The sequence below is a fragment of the Fragaria vesca genome, linkage group LG6 (assembly GCF_000184155.1).
Source record: "Fragaria vesca subsp. vesca linkage group LG6, FraVesHawaii_1.0, whole genome shotgun sequence".
In the NCBI taxonomy this organism is placed as follows: Eukaryota; Viridiplantae; Streptophyta; class Magnoliopsida; order Rosales; family Rosaceae; genus Fragaria; species Fragaria vesca.
Window position 1 is genome coordinate 12,524,793 of NC_020496.1, and position 18,896 is coordinate 12,543,688.

The following is an 18,896-nucleotide window of genomic DNA, read 5'->3' on the forward strand; positions in this document are numbered from 1 at the left end:
TGGTGGGGTTTCGAGCATATAGATAAGTCAGATAAAGAAAGTCTACTATTACTTGGTAAGATCTCAGTTCTCTTGTCTAATGCACTGTGTTTTCATTCTAAAAATTGTCTAAAGCAAATGCTTACTTGGTTCAGGATTTAAGAGCTTACGGTATTTATGACTCAAGGATACAAATTATTTGTTTTTTTTTTTTTTTTCGACTTACTGATAGTGGACTATTTCACTTGTTTTTGTTTCAGTGACTGAAGCTGTTAAACACTAAATGTTAAACACGTTAGTGTTTAACGATCTGGCTGCGAAACCTTTACACTGGAAGTCTTCTTTTGCAAGCCGTTGATGCACCCTTGGTGGTTGGTACCTGCTTTTGTTCATAAGCGTACTTCTTTTCTGGGGTTAATTGTATCTGGGAAATGATACCTTGTAATAGATTTTAGGTAGACAAGTTATCTATTTACAAAGACTTAAAAAATTTTAAGCATCGCAGCTTGCTCATGTCTATGTTTTGTGGTGCTGCACTGCCAAATCAGTCCAGGTAACAATTGACCCAAATGTCTCAACTTCTTCAAGTCCAGACACGTTTTGCTCGACTAAAACACACACTCCCTACAGTTAAAGGGCCAAACTGGAACTTTTGGGACCTCAAAGACCAATACTACTGCAACACATACCCACCTTGCTTGAGCTACAAGGGTGAAGAAACTTATCACCTACAGTGATTTGTTGTTCATATCGGAATATCGGAACAAAGTAGGTGATTGAAATGAATCTAACTATAGTGTTCTTGATGAAATTTTTCTACCATATGGCTGTGATCGGTGTTATAGATCCATAAATCTTCACCTAGGTTGGCATGGATTATATATCTAAAGGAGGTTCCTAGCCAGCTGTTCAGGTTTTCATCTCCAGCCTTTGGAAAATGGAAAGCACCTTGTGACTGTCTGGAAAGTTGGCAGTGCATCTCCATAACCAACTGTGGAGCTTCTTCCCAGAACCGTTCGAGTCGCAAGATGAGAGAGTATGAAGGTGAAAGGGTTTGAAATACAAACCGACTGAAAGGGTGTCAATGGTCAAAGTTTTTTCTCTTTGATTTGGTCAATATTCAAAGCTTGAAGATCTGATTCCTGAATCAAAGATATAGGGGCTTCAGAAGTTCAGAGCATTCTGTGATTTCCGTCTGGCAATGATGTGAAGCCGTGGCCGGAGAACATATTCTCCGGCGATGGCAGAGAGATAAGTGAGGTTTTCTGACCCCAACTTCGAATTTATACTTAAAAGCATGAACTGTCAGTTTTGCCCCTTATATATTCCGAAGATAAAAGCCCACACCAGAGGCCCACATTGTAGGTCCAGCTGTCTATATATATATGCCTTGGTTTTCAAGGAGACGATGACCTAGCTTCCTTAAAACTTTCTGCTTGTATATGCAAAACCCTAACCTTTCTTCCCCCAAAATATATGTCAGAAAAAATATTGATCGTGCTCCATCTTCTGGTATCTTATATAGTTGAATGCTTTTCTCATCTTAGTCGATACCTCAGATCCAAGAAACCCACTAATTATCAGAAGAAGAAGAAGAAGATGGATCAGTCGGACAAATTAAGCAACTTACCAACCGGTGTTACACAGAAAATCTTGTCATACTTACCTATCGACCAGGCAGTGAGGACAAGTATTTTATCTAGTGAGTGGAGGTCGACATGGTCTCGGCTTCCATATCTGGTGTTTGATGATCAAAGTGGATATGATATCAAAAAAGTTGTTAATCATGTGCTGTTACTTCATCGTGGCGGCATAGAGACTTTTAAGCTTTCTAATCTTGATGGTTCCGCTGATAGTGAAAATATTGATAAATGGATTGCTTATCTATCAAGAGAAAGGATCAAAGAGTTCGTACTGGAACATACCAAATGGGATCCCTATAATGTCTTTTCCTGCATCTTTTTATATAAAGGTTTGACTCGTTTAGAGTTGCACAATTGTTTGTTGAATCCTCCGGCGACGTTCAAAGGCTTCCGGATGTTGAAGAGACTTCATCTTAAGCACGTTGATGTGTCCGGAGATGTGTTGGGAAGACTAATTGCTTGCTGTCCTCAGCTTGAGAGAGTTATTCTATGTGACTTGAAGGGTATAGCTGATGTTACTATTTGTGCACCAAGCATACAGTTCCTTAAAGTTCAAGGCAGTTTTGAGGATGTTGTACTAGAGAAGACCTTTAATCTTGTTGATGTTTCAATTGACTGGAAACAAGGTTCCACAATCTGTTCTGGCAAATTGCTCAGGCATATTTTGCAGCTGCCTCGTATTGAAAGACTCACACTGCAGCGTAGCTTTCTAGAGGTAATGGATTTTCCTATTTTTCTTTGATGATTGTACTTAACTAGCTCATTATTTATATGCTTGTTTTATGAATCATTATTCATATTCTTGTTTTATGTATCCTCTTTGCTGTAGTGTGCTGTTGGTTCCTTGACCAAGAAGCTACCTAAATCATGTCTGTCTCTGAAGTTTCTTTCGATAAGCATACGCTTGGATAATTCGGAGGAGATTTTAACTGCCATGCACCTTATGAGAAGCGCACCTGCTCTAGAAGAACTAGACATTGTGGTGAGAATCATGCAACTGCGCTATGCGTACTAATCAAATTTCTGTACTTTTAAAGTTTGAGATTAATCTAATGCCATTGACAAACCTTTGTTACTTTGTGTAGTTTCGAAAAGGAAAGGTGACTAATGATGGAGAATCAACCTATTGTTTAAGTGATGACAAACAGAATTGGGAATTCACCCAACTGCAACGAGTGAAAGTAATCTGCTTCTCTGGTATCAAAGCAGAAGTAGACTTCATCAAATTTCTGTTATTAACCTCACCTGGTCTTCAAGAACTAGAAATTTCGGTAATTTTCATTCTAGTGCCGTATGCAGTATCTGTTGAAGTTAATCAAAATAAAACAAACTCGATCAACTGTAACGTACTGTAGTTTATACAAATGAACTGGTTAATAAATTTTAGATTCTGAATTTCTGATGTTATTGACATTGTTTTTGTAGTTTGGCCAAGATATGAAAGGAGTGGACTTTTCTTGGTTAGATGACAACCAGAAGAATTCTGCATTCACTCAAGTACGAGTTGTGAAAGTTACTCGCCTCTCTGGTGTCAAAGCCGAAGTAGATTTCATCAGATTTCTGCTCTCAAATACTTCACAAAGGCTTGAGAGAGTGATTCTACAACCTTCTTCTACCGAAGTTTCTTGGGAATTATTTAAGTTATTGCTGGCGTTCAAACGCGATACATTACATGCAGATTTTAAGTTCTTGGACCCATCAAGTCCTGTCACTCCTGTGCAGGATTCTGACGACTCGTCTTCTGACCACAACTTTGATGCTGCCTCATCTTCTGACTCCGACTTTGATGATGATGATGATGATGAATTGTTATGAACCATTGGTGATTGCTACTGAGCATTTTTGTTTTGGTACATATATGGTAGGACTTCATATTTTTGAGAAATTATGAAGACCTAAAATGACTAAAATATGAAGACCTACCATATATCTTTTTTTTAATCAGTTTCATACCTAAAACCAATTTTGACCATTTTTGTGCATTAGAAAATGGTCAAAATTGGTGCTCCATCATGGCAAATAGCTAGTAATGTTTTATTTCGTAGCTGATGATTTAGTTTGGCCGGATACTTACGTACGTACATATATTATTGTCTGATCATGGCTTCATATTGATTGAACCCATGTATTAGGACTGAAAACTTTATGCAAGTCCTGGATCTCGTACAGTTTATCAAAGTGGAGCTAGCTAGCTCCGCAGCCAATTTTTTTTCGTTCAGTGTTTCACTTTGTGTTCAGAAATTTTGTAATGTTTTTCTCAAACTACCGGTAGAGAACTATTTAACATCTATTTTCTCAGTGACTGAAGCTGTTAAAGACACAAGTTTTTAACGACTGGCTGCGAAACCTTTACACTGGTGGTTGGTACCGGGATTTGTTCGAAAGATAGCATACTTCTGTTATGGGGGTGCAGCTGGGAAATGATAGTTTGTAACATAGATTTTAGGTAGATATACTTTTAAGCTTCGCAGCTGGCTCTTGTATATATATGTTTTGTGGTGCTTCAGTTCTGCTAATATTGAAAGCTTTTGGAAGCTCAGAGACTAACATGCAAATATATATGACAAAGTAGATGAACTGAAATAAATCTAAGATCAGCAACAAACAAATAACTGAATGAGTGAAAGAACACCGAGTCCCCAATCTTCACCATAATCAAGTGTGGTGTTCTTGATGAAAATTATCCATTTGGATGTAATGTTATAGATCCATAAATCTTCTCCTCGGGTCTTGGCATGGGATCGATTATCTGACATGCAGTTCTTGGGTTACGACGTAGATGGGTCACTTTCACTGAACTGGTGACATGGTCAGTTGGTGATGCTTCTCTCCCCATGGCGGTGTAGCTTCTTTTGAAGAGTGCTCCTTGTGGCTCAGGCCACTGAAGCTCAGTGGTTTAACTTGATATCCTAGCTTAATTAACAAGAAAATAGTTGTGGTGCTGTATAAAAGGGAAAGGGAAGCACATAGTAATGGTGGTGGATATATAAGAGATCGAGACATAAGGGAATTCGAAGTTTATACAGAAGAGAAAGGGTGTGGAGTTTGAACGTATAACAGACAGAAGGGTGGAGATTTATATAGGGCATTATTTTCAGCAGTTTCTTCTCTTTGATTTGTTCAACGTTCAAAGCTTGAAGATTTGATTACTGAAATCAAAGATCGAGTCTGGTCTGCAACATGGGTTGATCATATATGGGAGGAACGGCCAATTAATATAAGCCTAAACTTTGAACTTTTTTTTCACTGTGAAATTGTCCGACCGCTTTAGTAACTTATCGTCGTATCGAACTCACGATCTCTCACTTAAAGAGAGATTTATGTCCACCGAACCAAACGGTAATTGACATATTCAGTGAGAGCTTTGCCTTTTAAGTTTTAACCTTTCATATAATGTTTTAAATTTTTAAACTATGATTAGAGCGATGGACATGCATTGAACAAAATCACACACGCAAGACTATCGAAACAAGAAAAAAAAGAGTTTCTCCCGATAAAGCCCGGTCTACAGGCCCAAGTTGTAGGCCTAGCGCGCTGTTAATATGCAGACGAGGACATTCCAGGTCTAGGAACCCTAATCATTCCCCAAACATCTTAGCAAGAATATCGATCGTCTTCCATCTACTTAAATCTAGTAAGCTTTGTTTTAATTTCTGGAGAATTATGTTTTTTTTTTCTTTTTTATTAAATGTGAATGTGTAAACCTGCTCGTCGAAGTTCTCTCTTCCAATTAATTAAGTGCTTGATTCTCTTCACAAGTTAACTAATTTTGTTGGATCTTGATACTGAAGGACAAGAAGTTTCGATCATGCATGTTTTATATAGTTGAATGCTTTTTTCTTCTTAATTAGTTGATTCCTCAAATACAAGAAAACCCCCAATTCAATCCCTCTTTGATAGAGAAGAAGAAGAAGATGGATCAGTCGGACAGATTAAGCAACTTACCAAGTGGTGTTGCACAGAAAATATTGTCATACCTACCTATCAATCAGGCAGTGAGGACAAGTATTTTATCGAGTGACTGGAGGTACAAATGGCGTCGGCTTCCATGTCTTGTGTTTCATAGTGTAAGGGGATATCGAATCGACAAAGCTGTTGATCATGTGCTGTTACTTCATGATGGCAGAATTGAGACTTTCAGTCTTTCTAATTTTAACAATATAATAGAATGTGATATTGATAAATGGATTGCATATCTATCAAGAAAAAATGTCAAGGAGTTCGTACTGAAAAAATTGGAGTATCAGTCTCCCTACAAGCTCTTTTCCTGCTTTTTTTCTTTAAAAGATTTGACTCATTTAGAGTTACACAATTGTCTGTTGAATCCGACGATGACGTTCAAAGTCTTCCGGATGTTGAAGAGCCTTCATCTTCAGCAGGTTGATGTGTCCGGAGATGTGTTGGGAAGACTAATTGCTTGCTGTCCTCAGCTTGAGAGAATGATTCTATGTGACTTGAAGGGTATAGCTGATGTGTTACTATTTGTGCACCAAGCATTCAGTTCCTTAAAGTTCAAGGCAGTTTTGAGGATGTTGTACTAGAGAATACCTTTAATCTTGTTGATGTTTCAATTGACTGGAAACAAGGTTCTACAATCAGTTCTGGCAAATTGCTCAGATATATTTTGAAACTGCCTCGTATTGAAAGACTCACACTTGAGCATAGCTTATTTGAGGTAATGGATTTCCTTGTTTTTTTCTTTTTAATGATTGTATTTAAACTCATTATTGATATTCTTGTTTTATGAATCATTATTCAGTCTTGTTTAATACATGTATCCTCTTTTCTCTAGTCTGCTGTTGGTTCCTTGACCAAGAAGCTGCCTATACCATGTCTGTGTCTGAACTTTCTTTCTATAAGCATACGCTTAAATAATTCGGAGATTTTAGCTGCTATGCAACTTATGAGAAGCGCACCTGCTTTACAAGAACTAGGCATTTTGGTGAGTTATTTGAATCCTGCAAGTACATTTGGTCCTTGACCAAATTAAAATTTTCAACCTCCTTTCAAGAGTTTGAGATTAATCTGATGCAACAGGCTACCTCTGTTACTTTGTGTAGGTTCGGAAAGGAGAACAGACTAATGATGGAGAAGCAACCTACTGTTTAAGGGACAAACAGAATTGGGAATTCACTCAACTGCGACGAGTGAAAGTAACGGGCTTCTATGGTGTAAAAGCAGAAGTAGACTTCATCAAGTTTCTGTTACTAACCTCACCTGCTCTTCAAGAACTAGAAATTTCAGTAAGTTATTGTTCTAGTGGAGTAAGCAGTATCAGCTCTAACATATTGTAGTGTAAACAAGGGTTAAGAAATTTTAATTTCTGATGTTACTTACTTGTATGTGTAGTTTGGTCAAGATGTGGAGGAAGGAATGGACATTTCTTGGTTAGATGAAGACCAGAAGACTAGCGTACTCGCCAAACTGCAAGTTGTGAAAGTAGCTCTCTTCTCTGGTGCCAAAGCCGAAGTAGATTTCATCAGATTTCTGCTCTCAAGTACTTCACAAATGCTTGAGAGAGTGATTCTCCAACCTGCTTCTGAAAAAATTTCTTGGGAAGTATTTAAGTTATTCCCGGCGTTCAAACGGGATTCATTACATGCAGATTTGAAGTTCTTGGACCCATCAAGTCCTGTTCAGTATCATTATGAATCCGACTCTTCTGATGATATGGATTTCTGATGAATAATGGCTGATTGCTACTGAAGATTCTTGTTTTGGTACAAGTGTTCATATATATTTTTGAGATATTTGCTACTAATACAGATTATTAAGTTACGCCTCACTCAAGTTTCTCGGAATTCTCCAGCAGCCATTTCGTATTAGTACGTTGTTAATGCGTGTCATATTGAAGACTCTATTTGGCATTTGCTTCTGGAGGGAGTAAGCCGCAAACTTGAAGTGATCCCAGTCCGTCATGCCTGGAAGGTGTTGTAGAGAGGCAGACCAAAATGCAACATTTGAGTTCATTTTGATGTTTTTTCTTGTTTGAGAAGATTTTGATGTTTCCAGGGGTGAAGTTTTCAGAATTACGCATGTGTTCTTATTCATGAATATGGTCATTACTTGGACCAAAAGAACATGAAACTTCCCTATTCGATCTCTTTTGATATGTGTTCAAAAGGACAACAGAACTTCAACATTAACATTTCGTAAGCATTTTAGGAAAGTTACACAAATCATCAGGAACACCGAACTTATTTGTGCAGAAAAGTAATTGTCGACAATATTCGTCAACAATCAAGTTCATTGCAACGCTGCTCTGTTAATGTGGTAGAATCGCAGCACACCATGTCACCATAGTCTCTGATCACTAACAAAGCAGCCAAAAAACATAATTATTATTTGACCAAGACAGACAATTTTTTTTTGAACGCGACTTCGGTGACAAAGGCCGGTCATCTTAAGGTGACTACAGCCAATAAACATGGGACACGTGTCCATTTTAAAAGACTTGGCTGCAATTTAAGAACATAACAGGGGGTTTTGAGTATTTAGAATGTTTGTTTATAATTATTGTTTATAATTATTTTTTTTGAAATAACTTGAGTTACCAACTATGGTCACTTATAGGTGACAAACAGAAATGAGAGATGATGGACAAATGCCAACAACAATCATAAATAAACATGTCAAATACCAAAAACCTCCATGTTATGTCCTTAAATTACAGCCAAGCCTTTTAAAATGAACATATGTCCCATGTTCATTGGCTATACTCACCTTAACTCTTGTTACCGAAGTCGGGTTTTTTTATTTTTCCATCAAAATATCATTTTCTATTTTACTCTTTATCCAAACAAAAATTATCCAATGATCATTTCAATATGGATGAGGGGCAAGACCGTAAAATCAGCCGCATCATCAAAGTCTTGGGGTGTTAACCCAAAGCTCTAATTCTAAGCCACTCACAGAGCTCTCTGTGTTTCTCTCATGGCCAGAAATACTTAGATACACAGAAACCCAATACCCACTCCAACTTCCCAACCTCTCACTCTCCTCCTCCCATGGCTTCCATAGCCACCTGCTTCACTCTCCCTCCAAAACCTCACCTTCGCCTCATTTCAAAACCCTCCCTCTTCCCCAACCGCCCCCCTCTCACTCGACGCCTCATTCTTCCTGGATTTCCTCCCAAGCTTCGAGAATCTAGGGTTTCGGTGACCGTCGTTCGAGCCAGCCTCGACGCCGTTACCGGGATTAGGCCCGGCGGAGCCGTCGAGAGCGATAAGCTGCCGTCCGATGTCAGGAAGCGCACCATGGACGCCGTGGACGCGTGCGGCGGGAGAGTGACGATTGGTGACGTGTCGAGCAGGGCTGGGCTGAAGGTCAATGAGGCTCAGAAGGCTTTACAGGCTCTCGCTGCTGACACTGAGGGCTTCTTGGAGGTACTTGTTTTCAAAAAATTAATATCTGTAGGTTAGAGCTTTTTTCAGCGAATGTGTTAGGAATGTGTAGGTTTGTTTAGTGAGTTGAAATTCTATTTTTCAAGATGGTCTCAACAGGTCTCGGATGAAGGCGATGTGCTCTATGTTTTCCCCAAGGATTATCGAGCCAAGCTTCTCGGCAAGTCGTTTCGGATGAAGGTTGAGCCTATTCTGGAGAAGGCTAAGGTAGTTTTCCTTTGTGGAATTCGATTATGTTTTCGTTGCGATGTGATTTGTTTTTGGAAATTGGCACTGATATGCTGCTTTTTGATAGGCCGGGACCGAGTACGTAGCCAGGGTTTCGTTTGGGACTGCCTTGATTGCCTCCATTGTTCTTGTTTATACTGCAATTATTGTTGCTATCTCGTCTAGTAGGAGGTAAGATTTAGGATACGGCTGGTGTTTTTGTTGTTAAGCTCTTTTGTAGTACTGGCTGGAAGGTTGATTGTAATGATTTGGTTACAGTGAGGATGACAATCGTGGACGACGTGGAAGATCATATGACTCAGGGTTCACCTTTTACATGAATCCTTTTGACCTCTTTTGGTAATACCATCTATGTCTGTTTCTTAAGTAAGCTTTTCGTAATATTTTGGTGAGGTTTCTGGTTGAGGTATGCTATTGCTGGAAGAGATTTTTACTAATACCTCATTTATTATTTATTTTGCTAAGGTTCTGGGATCCATATTACTATCGGCGTCGGAGAGTGCAAACCGAGGATAACAAGCTGAAGTTCGTTGAATCTGTATGTGATTGGCACAGTCATAATATTCTTTTTGGCTCTTTCTGGAGTTTTCATTCTCTGAAAATATTGACTCTGAATACTGTTTTTCAGATTTTCTCATTTGTATTTGGCGATGGTGATCCAAATCAAGGAATTGAAGAAGAGAGATGGAAGTTGGTAATAATCGAGCACTGAGTTCAGTGGTTCGTTGCTTTCAACAATTTATTTCAAATCATTGGTTTTATCTGTGCTTACTATGCTATTAGATTTCTCTTTCATTAGAGTTTGCATTAGTTTCAGGATCACTCACTTCCTCTTCTCAAGCTATATCCTATATTTAGAGACAACCTGACCATCTGCAAAGACTTATAGACGGGAAGTTGAGATAAAATATAATGTTCCAATATAGATGCTTATGTCAGTTAATACTTCGAAGGAGTCTATAAAAGGTGTTTGCAAATTTATTCTAGACTCTTGGCATTCCTACTTATCATTATTTTCCATATTATAACTAGTTGGGAAAACACTTCTAGCTCCAAATATTTGGCACTCCCAATCTGAAAATTAGGGAATTGTGCTTTGAAGCTAATTAATTGGAATTATTTATTATCTGAATTGGAGAGAAAGGGGTGAAGATAATGCACATGTTGATATTTATGGAAGCTTTGTTTTATCACAATAAAAATGGTATCAACACTATTCGAATATTTGCCGTATTAGAACTAGTTGGAAAAACCATCAGACGCCTGCTGACCTAAGGCACCATAACCTTAAGTAGTTTTATACTTCTGTTGTTTCGCTAAAACTGTAAATGAATCATATGTATTGACTAGTTTTTTATGTTTAACTGTGATAAATTTTTATAACTTTTTAATGGAAGAATTCAAAATCTTTTTCATGCTATTCGGAAGGATTTATCTTTCTTAGACCAAGAGGGTTTACTGGAACCCTATAGCCTTTAGAATAATATGATGTGTATCTAAAATGAAATGACACAATTGTCTATGGAACTGTATGTGCAGATTGGGCAATACATAACCTCCAATGGTGGTGTTGTTGCAGCTGAAGAACTTGCTCCATATCTTGATTTGGAAGGGGGATCTATGGTAAGCATTTTTTGCCCTCTAATTAGTACTAAATGGGCATTATCTCTTTTTTTTATCTTGTATTTATTTTACATCAAACTGAGATTGCATAATCTGTTTAATTATTAATAGTCCGTCTCCATTAGTATGTTAATTGAACACTGCTAGCTTGAAAAGCCTGGTCAACGTTTGCATACTTGGGGAATTCCTGCATGCACTATCGTTTCTTGATGCTCTAGTTCAATTATTATTATTATTTTTTATGGGAAATTGTGGTGTGGAAGTCAACTTAAATTTGCAAAATTTATCAGAAAACGCTGGAAGTTTTCGTATTTGTTACTTTAGGTAGTCATTATCTTTTCTTTTCTTTTCTTTTTTTCAAGGGAAAAGAGAATAAGTAGAAAGAAACACCCTCCAAACTTAAGTTGAAGTTTGGAGATACATCTCTGTTGTTTGACTTCATGTCAGCATTTCAATCAGTTTAAACATTTATGGACTTGTATATCTTAAGCTTGTGTTTGTTTCCCTTCTTTCACCATATCCGAAGTTTTCCTTTTTCTTACATGGCATGATTGACAATTGCATTTTCTGCTGATTTCAGGATGATGAAACATACATCTTACCTGTTCTTTTACGGTATGAGGGCCAGCCTGTAATAGATGAAGAGGTATGTTTAAATTTTTCTAGTTTAAAGCAATGCTTTTATTTTCTTTATGCAGAAAGAAAGAAAGAAACAAATTGCCTCCTATTATGCAGGGAAACATTCTCTACCAATTTCCCTCTCTACAGCGTACGGCGTCTTCTCAAAGAAGTGGAAGGAAAGAATATGTAGGGAGAAGATGGGCTGATTTTGTTGGTGGAGTTGATAAATTTTTTACTGAGAAAAAATGGGAATTCAGGTCCTTTTTTATTATTATTTAGTTTTCCAATTGTATCGTGAGTTTCACTTGGATGTTGAAATTTAAAAGAATTATTTTTTGCAGTAACACTAGCATTTCTGAGAGAGCACTAGTTGCGGGACTTGGTGGACTTAATTTATTTGGGGTTATCATTCTTGGAGCCATCTTAAAGTATGTTGGATTTTGAACTTTGTCACTGCTTAGTTGTTTTTGTATATATATTGTTCTGATGGCCCCATTTTCACTTCTCATATGAAGGGATAGTGCAGTTGCACCAGTTGGTTTTATTAAGTTCATTAGCAGCATATTTCCATTACTTCAGGTATGATTGGACTTCAATTAAAACAAATTTCATTCTTTTGGTGCAGTATGTATATTGTCTTGTTAGATAGTTTTCGTTGAAACAATATTACCGCTGCGTATTTCCCATAAATTTTCTATCATATTCTGGTTTACTAGGGAATTAGTATTTTTCTCGAGGAATAGTCATTATGATCCTGGAATCTGGATTCTGAGATATTGGCAGAAGGAACTTTCCTGACTGACCACATTCACATAATCTGGCTAATTTACTTGGGTTGTGGCATCACTCGCACATGAGATGTCTTCTGTTCTGCTTTTGTTGTTTTGCTTTTATTTATTGTTTTTCTGCACTAAAGTCTGATTTCTAGTATATCCCATTTCATATTAGTAATCAACAGAATACTGGTGACTTGTTTGGTCAGTGTTTAATTGCCGAATTATATTTGAACTCGTTAATGTGGATTATCTTGTAGTAACAGATAGGGTTCTTGGTGTGTTAGGTCATCAATCTCTTTTTCTGACACTGAGCATTCTATCAACGATCTTTACATTTTGCAGATATATCTATATGTAAAAAATTTGATTATATCCGCAGCAACTATTGGGTTTGTATTAATTTTTGGGCGCAATCAATTTGCAGGTTTATGCTGGTTCATTCTTTGCAATTCCTTTGCTCCGATGGTTCATTGTGAGTAAGACAAATGCTGACATAGAGAAAAGAAATCAAGCAAGATTGAAATCTGCTCGAGCCCTTGAATCGCCAGATATCTCACTAAGACGAAAGGTAGTACTAGTACTTCTATAAAGTTTTACATTCTTTTGGATGTTGATTAAGGATTGCTGTTTAAAATTCCACATCTTGCTTTATAGCTATTGACAACATATTGAAACCTAGTGAATTTGTTCCTAGTGTTTTTAAACTTATTTAAATAGTATGTTCTACGTATCTAATTTCTGTTTCATAGACATCCGTAGTATAAAGTTTTCATGACTGGCAGCTACACTAATTTTGTGTCTTACGAATTTAAAGCTGTAAAAAGAAAATTAAGCTCCTCCCACTTCACCCCGTAGGAAGACAACCGTTGTAAAATTTAACTGCCACATTATGCACATACTATCTATGCTTAGTTTCATTTGTTTCTACTTTCTAGCCATCTGATAATGTTTTGCTTATTAGTTATTGGGACTGAACCCTAATATGATGGTTGAGAACAGTATAATCTAACTGCTCAGATGAGGTTGTCTTAGGTTATAAGGTGCTCCTTTGCAGATAGAGTTATTTTGTAGCTGACTAAGGGCTAGTTTGGTATTGCTGTGACTTTAAAAAAAATCTGATTCTGCTGTACTGCGAAAATAATCAGCTGTGAATCAAAATGGTTTTGTGTTTGGTAATATTAGTTCTAAAACTGCTGCAATGTTAAAAATATATTAATTTCTGTGTTTTTATGACAGCGGCTTCTAAAAGTAACCTTCAAGAAAGCTGCTGCCTGTGAGCTGTAATTTTTTAAAAGCTGGTTTTCTTTGATTTACCAAACACTATAAAATCTAAAAGTTCGGATAGAAGTTGTATTTTTTAAAAGCGAAGCTATACCAAACGGGGCTTCTAAAAGTAACCTTGCCTGTGACCTGTAATTTTTTTAAAAAGCTGGTTTTCTTTGATTTACCAAACACTATAAAATCTAAAAGTTCAGATAGAAGTTGATTTTTTTAAAAGCGAAGCTATACCAAACGGGGCCTAACCTAACTTGAGGTGGTATCATGATTTTTAATTTGTTAATTGGAGGCACCCTATACTTATAATTGTGTAGGACATATAATAAAAACTATTTTCATTGGCCTGGAAACAAAAACTGGAGTAAAAGGGAACATAATTTGGACACTAGATTAACCAGTTTCTTCACTGATAAAGCAGCCGACTAAATTCTTTACGTTGTTATTCAGCTGCTCAGTGCCCGGGACATGGCCCAAAGAACAGTCATAGGACAGGATAGAATTGTATATAGTACTGACAAGGATTTGATTGAGCAAGACTATGAGGCCCAAGATTGGGATAGAAGATTTCGAGAGATAGAGAAGTCAGATTGAGAAGAGGCTGCTGTTACTTGGTAAGTTTTCTTGTGTGATGGAATTTGTTAGTTCATTTGAGTAACCAAATATGGGTGTGATTTTTATCAGTTGCATGACTCCTTTTAGGAGTCATTTTATGCAGCAGCAAGGTCTAAGCTCTATCGATTTTAGTTTCAGCATATGGTACATGTTCTCGCAAGCATATCTACAAGTAGCAACATTAACATACTGCTTGTCTAAAGATGATAATTACTACATTCAGGAAATTGGAAATGCATAGATTATCAAATAATGGATCTCTTCTTTTGCTCTTTTACTTTACTGAATACTGATTAGCTAATTCAATTGCAGAGACTAGAGCCAGGAGTTTTCTCCTTAAAGGAAATGAGAGCTTCACAACTATTGTTGTAAAACCATCACACTGGAAGTTGTATTGGGCAAGCTGTTGATGCACCCTTGGAGCCTGCAGTTGTTTACATTCCGAAATTTGTGGGGGTACAGCCAGGAGTCACACCTTGTAATATAGATTTTAGGTGGACAACATAACCATTTACAAATGTGAACTTGAGCATCACAGGGTTCATATATATTTTGGGAGCCCCATACCCCGATTAGTTGAATATTTTGGGAGCAGTAAGGCTTTATGTGGCACTAAATTACAGTAGAGGGCCAAAACTAAGAAAGGTGACTTAGCGTACATGTCACCATTAATAGTGAACTTGTAGAACATTGATCGTTAAAAACAATTGCTGCATTGTTATAAATAGATGGTTTTGGAGATCCTTTTGAAATTGCATACAATGACAATCGGGGTTTCTTGATTTGCTGCATTTACCACCGCGGAGGTATGCAAACGCTGCGTAACAGAATTAGGTGGACCATCCAATTGCAATAGCCAATAGATCATGAAGTTTGCTCCTGCTGTCTAATTACATTTTTCTCAATACAAGCAGTGCTATTGCTATCAGTCTGACTTAAAACTTGAAACATAAAGAGCAAGCACTCGAAGTATGTTGCTACAAGGAACCATAGTTGGACACTGGCCCCAAATGCCAAAGACAATTCAACGGTTTCATAAAATGGTGGAGACATGAAAGAATATTCAAATCAATGATATTTACATATATGAAATGAACTCCTGCCGATGAGTTCACACTCTCTAAGGAGTGATGTGCGTATTTGCATCTAAACGAGTTACGAGTACAACAATCGGATGCTGTAAAACCGTGTCAATACCATGAACAAACTCACAAAGAAAGCCCTAGCATGCACCAGCATGATGGTCTAGAGTGTAGACAACCGACAAATGAATGTTTTAACCAAGATGGGTACCTGCATAAAGAGTATATTAATAACCTGATCTGGAGCAAAGTAAACAACATCTTAAAGTGATGATCATGTTATCTCTCATGTTCTATATAGCACGTCTAATGTAAGTCATAACATGCTAGTTAAAGTAAAATCTATCTCTATCTGAATTCTTGCTACACAGAGAACTGATGCCATCTTAGCATAACAGATGCAGTGATTATGAAATGGCCGTAGCAAGATAATCAGTTGGTTATTTAACAATCAATTAGTTTTCTTCCAATATGACTTATTGTTCATTATATGAAATAATCATTATTTGATACCTAAGGGTAGTTGATATAAGAAAAGGAGTACGACCATGTCCTCACCTATAATAATAAGTCCCAATACTATTATCAAAACCAACAGAATAGCATATCTCTGGACTTGGATGCGGTAAGGTGATCTTTGGTATCTTGCCCTAATTACACCAAGCCAGCTCTGCAAGTGCATAATTTGTGTTCGAAACTGAAGAGGTAGTGCATTGAAATATCTATACCCATTGGCTAACCACATACCCTGATTACCCTGTCAAATACAAGCAAACCAATTAGCATTTAGGCTGAAGATTGATATGACACACAAGGTTTTCATTATAAACTGATTCAGAACATCAAGCTGAATCAGAAATAATCATGCCACAACATTCCAGTTTTGAACTCTGACGCAGAGAAAAACAAAAACTTGGGTATTGCCTTCTTATAATCTCAACAGTTTACAAAAGAGTATGGACATGACATTGGAAACCTGAGGGGTCTCTTTATTTTTCAAGGAAGATAAGTAGATTCTTGAACACAGATTTTGAGAGTAAGCAAAAGAGTTGCCTACTAGTAGAATCATTTAATGTGTGAGCCATGATCACTTATACAACTATGAGTGTACTATGAGTGTATAAACTCATTTGTCTGTGCACCATTTTCTCTTTCTTTAGTTTTGGAAAGCAGGAACGATCTACTATCCAGCACATCTTTTGAAGTATTTGTGAGTGCAAACAAGTGTCACACATAGGCAGTAAGCCTTCCTAGTAGCAATGAAGAATAACCAGAAATAAAATAGAAGAATAAAGCATCACATTTTGTACTCCAGCTATCAAATTATCTGTTTTTTAGTATGTCATACATCTATGAAATTCATCGCATGGAGCTTATCCAAACAGCATTCCCATTGGAAAGTATTTTCAAGGTCCTGCCGGAGAAGCTCCAAATTTAAGGTTCCATAAAGTCTTCGGCAAAAATACTATTGTAGCACAAACAATTTTTAAAATCGTAACCAAAAATCTCATTAAAGTCTTTTACAAATAGATTTAAAGTTTTTGTTTCCCATCTCCAGAAGCTATTGCACAGAGGCCTTGGAGCCAGACATCCTATCCTTGTTAGTTTTTTTTTTTTTTTTTTTCCAAGAAAAGTAGAAAACAACAACATAACAATTTCTTTTCCATAAGCAGCCCAAAATGCTGGCCTGCCATTCTCCTAACTTAACTAATCATAGCTACTTCCAAGACACAAAAATAAGCATTTGGCACTACAAGCAATCTAATTACCTGGGGGGCATGAGATACATCAGCAGATGATGGGGAATGACTTTGTTCTTCTCCATCTTTAAATCTCTTAGTATAACTCCTAGTGACCCTACTCCCATAATTAGTCCATATGTTAGTCAAGAACCCATATGGATTAATTCTGCTCCAGACACCTCTCAACTTGTTCTTGCTTGAGAAGTTTTCTGGTATTGCTTCATCAGCCTCCAGATCCCAACTACCACCTTCACCATGTCTCTTACAAGAGGTCTCTGTAAATTCAAATCCTAACCTCGTATTAGGATAAGAACTGACTTTCCTCAAGTTGTTCTCCTTCCTAGAATTAATATTATTGTCCACATGCACTACTCCATTCTCAACTTCTCTGCTTTTCTGTTCAACAATCCCAGAAGTGCCGTCTTTGGCACTAGATGACGTGGCTGGATCAAGAAATCTTCTCAACATATTACTGTCTTCTCCATCATAAGAATCAGATGTGACATTTCCCCCAGTAAGAAACAATGCCAACCCATCTCTATCTTGTTCATTCAAGTTGACCCATCTTGTATTTCTCATTGGATCCTCGATTGATTTGCCCTCCAAGCTCTTCTCCACATAAGCTATTTGTTCCCTAATGGCTCTGATAAACTGCTTGTGCCTTGAAATTACATCCCCGTTTATCTGGGATTTGCCTGTCATAGCTGAAAAGCTGACTGCTCTTTCAAAATCTTCCAACTGGCATGACAGAGTCACTGAAACCTAACTAAATAGAAGACAAAACAAAACAAAACAAAAAGGCTCAAGAAAAAAAGGAGTTGACATTGACAGAAATTACCACCTGCCACTTTGCCGTTTCAAGTGTGGTTGCAAGCTCACGCTTATGATAATCTATCGACGCATGCAACTTTGGGTCCGGAAAGTCATCTTGAACAAGACCTAGCTCATGCAGCAGAAAGCGGAAAATCGATTCCATCCTAAAATTCACACACCACACACACAAAGAACCTTAGTTCCAGAGAATGCACAATCCATAAGCAGTCCCATACAATGTGAATACCGATGAACCAGGTTGAACATGTAATTTGATTCGTTATATCTAGCAAACAACATTGTGTAACAGAAGGGTATATCTAGCAATCACTTGTGAAAGACAATGCATCTCCCAAAAGCAAAAGCACCCATTCTCAAATAACCCAAAGTAAGAAATTCAGGGAATCAAAAACTCATGTACCACCATTCTTACAAAACTCACTAACCTAGTCTCTAGGAATGAACATTCTCAAAATTAATTCATTTATCGCTCTTTTCTTTTCTGATTGGGTTTTCATTTAAATCAATGTTCTTTATGGTTTCCAAAAGCAAGGGAAAAACTTGAACTTGGATTAAAATGAAAAGGGAACGAGAAATAAACCTGTCAGCGGAATCTTGAACAACTTCAGCGGCTGAAAAGAGAGGGTCTGATTCCCATTGGTGCAAACCCGACGCCATTTTTGATTGATTTCTTCTTTACATTCACCTCCACGATAGAAATTTCTATTGACACAAAAAGCCCATGAATTTGATATTTGAAACGATGAAATGGAGAAATGGAATTGGAAATAGGAGGGTTTAGGTCTAGGGTGGGTGGGTTTAGCCAATTTCTGCGCAAACGCGTTCGTTAAAATTATGTGGAACTGGAACTCAGATACTTTCTTTCTCTGGAGAATAGTTTGATTAATTTTTCGGGAGTCTCATAACCTGAAACACCAATCTCCTTCCACCACGTGGAACAAATTATTTTTCTGTTTTACTATTTTTCTTTTTCTGTTAATTATTTGCGCTTTACAATTACCATAAAATTTTATATTATATCGTGTATCTCTACATGTCGTATACTAAGAATTATTCGACTGCACCCTTCAGTTTT

General features: G+C 37.3%; 2 protein-coding genes and 1 pseudogene across 2 annotated transcripts; 2 read left to right on the top strand and 1 right to left on the bottom strand.

Annotated features, from left to right (window-relative positions):
- The window catches only part of LOC101311305, a 15,007-nt pseudogene extending 11,570 nt beyond the window's left edge, over positions 1 to 3,437 (top strand).
- A 5,192-nt stretch (positions 3,438 to 8,629) lies between these two features.
- Positions 8,630 to 14,915, top strand: LOC101311598 (uncharacterized protein At5g03900, chloroplastic-like). Its single transcript, XM_004305290.1, has 14 exons — positions 8,630 to 9,007; positions 9,125 to 9,232; positions 9,321 to 9,424; positions 9,512 to 9,592; positions 9,719 to 9,791; positions 9,882 to 9,947; positions 10,793 to 10,876; positions 11,457 to 11,522; positions 11,612 to 11,754; positions 11,839 to 11,925; positions 12,013 to 12,076; positions 12,698 to 12,841; positions 13,999 to 14,162; positions 14,476 to 14,915. The coding sequence occupies exons 1-13, from the start codon at positions 8,630 to 8,632 to the stop codon at positions 14,140 to 14,142; spliced, it is 1,542 nt and encodes a 513-aa protein (XP_004305338.1). The 3' UTR covers positions 14,143 to 14,162; positions 14,476 to 14,915.
- Positions 14,916 to 15,215: 300 nt separating this feature from the next.
- Positions 15,216 to 18,689, bottom strand: LOC101293018. The gene is made up of 5 exons (XM_004302938.1): positions 18,402 to 18,689; positions 17,829 to 17,964; positions 17,015 to 17,725; positions 15,804 to 16,002; positions 15,216 to 15,456 (listed from the first exon to the last, which is right to left on the bottom strand). The coding sequence occupies exons 1-5, from the start codon at positions 18,476 to 18,478 to the stop codon at positions 15,440 to 15,442; spliced, it is 1,140 nt and encodes a 379-aa protein (XP_004302986.1). The 5' UTR covers positions 18,479 to 18,689; the 3' UTR covers positions 15,216 to 15,439.
- Positions 18,690 to 18,896: the final 207 nt, after the last annotated feature.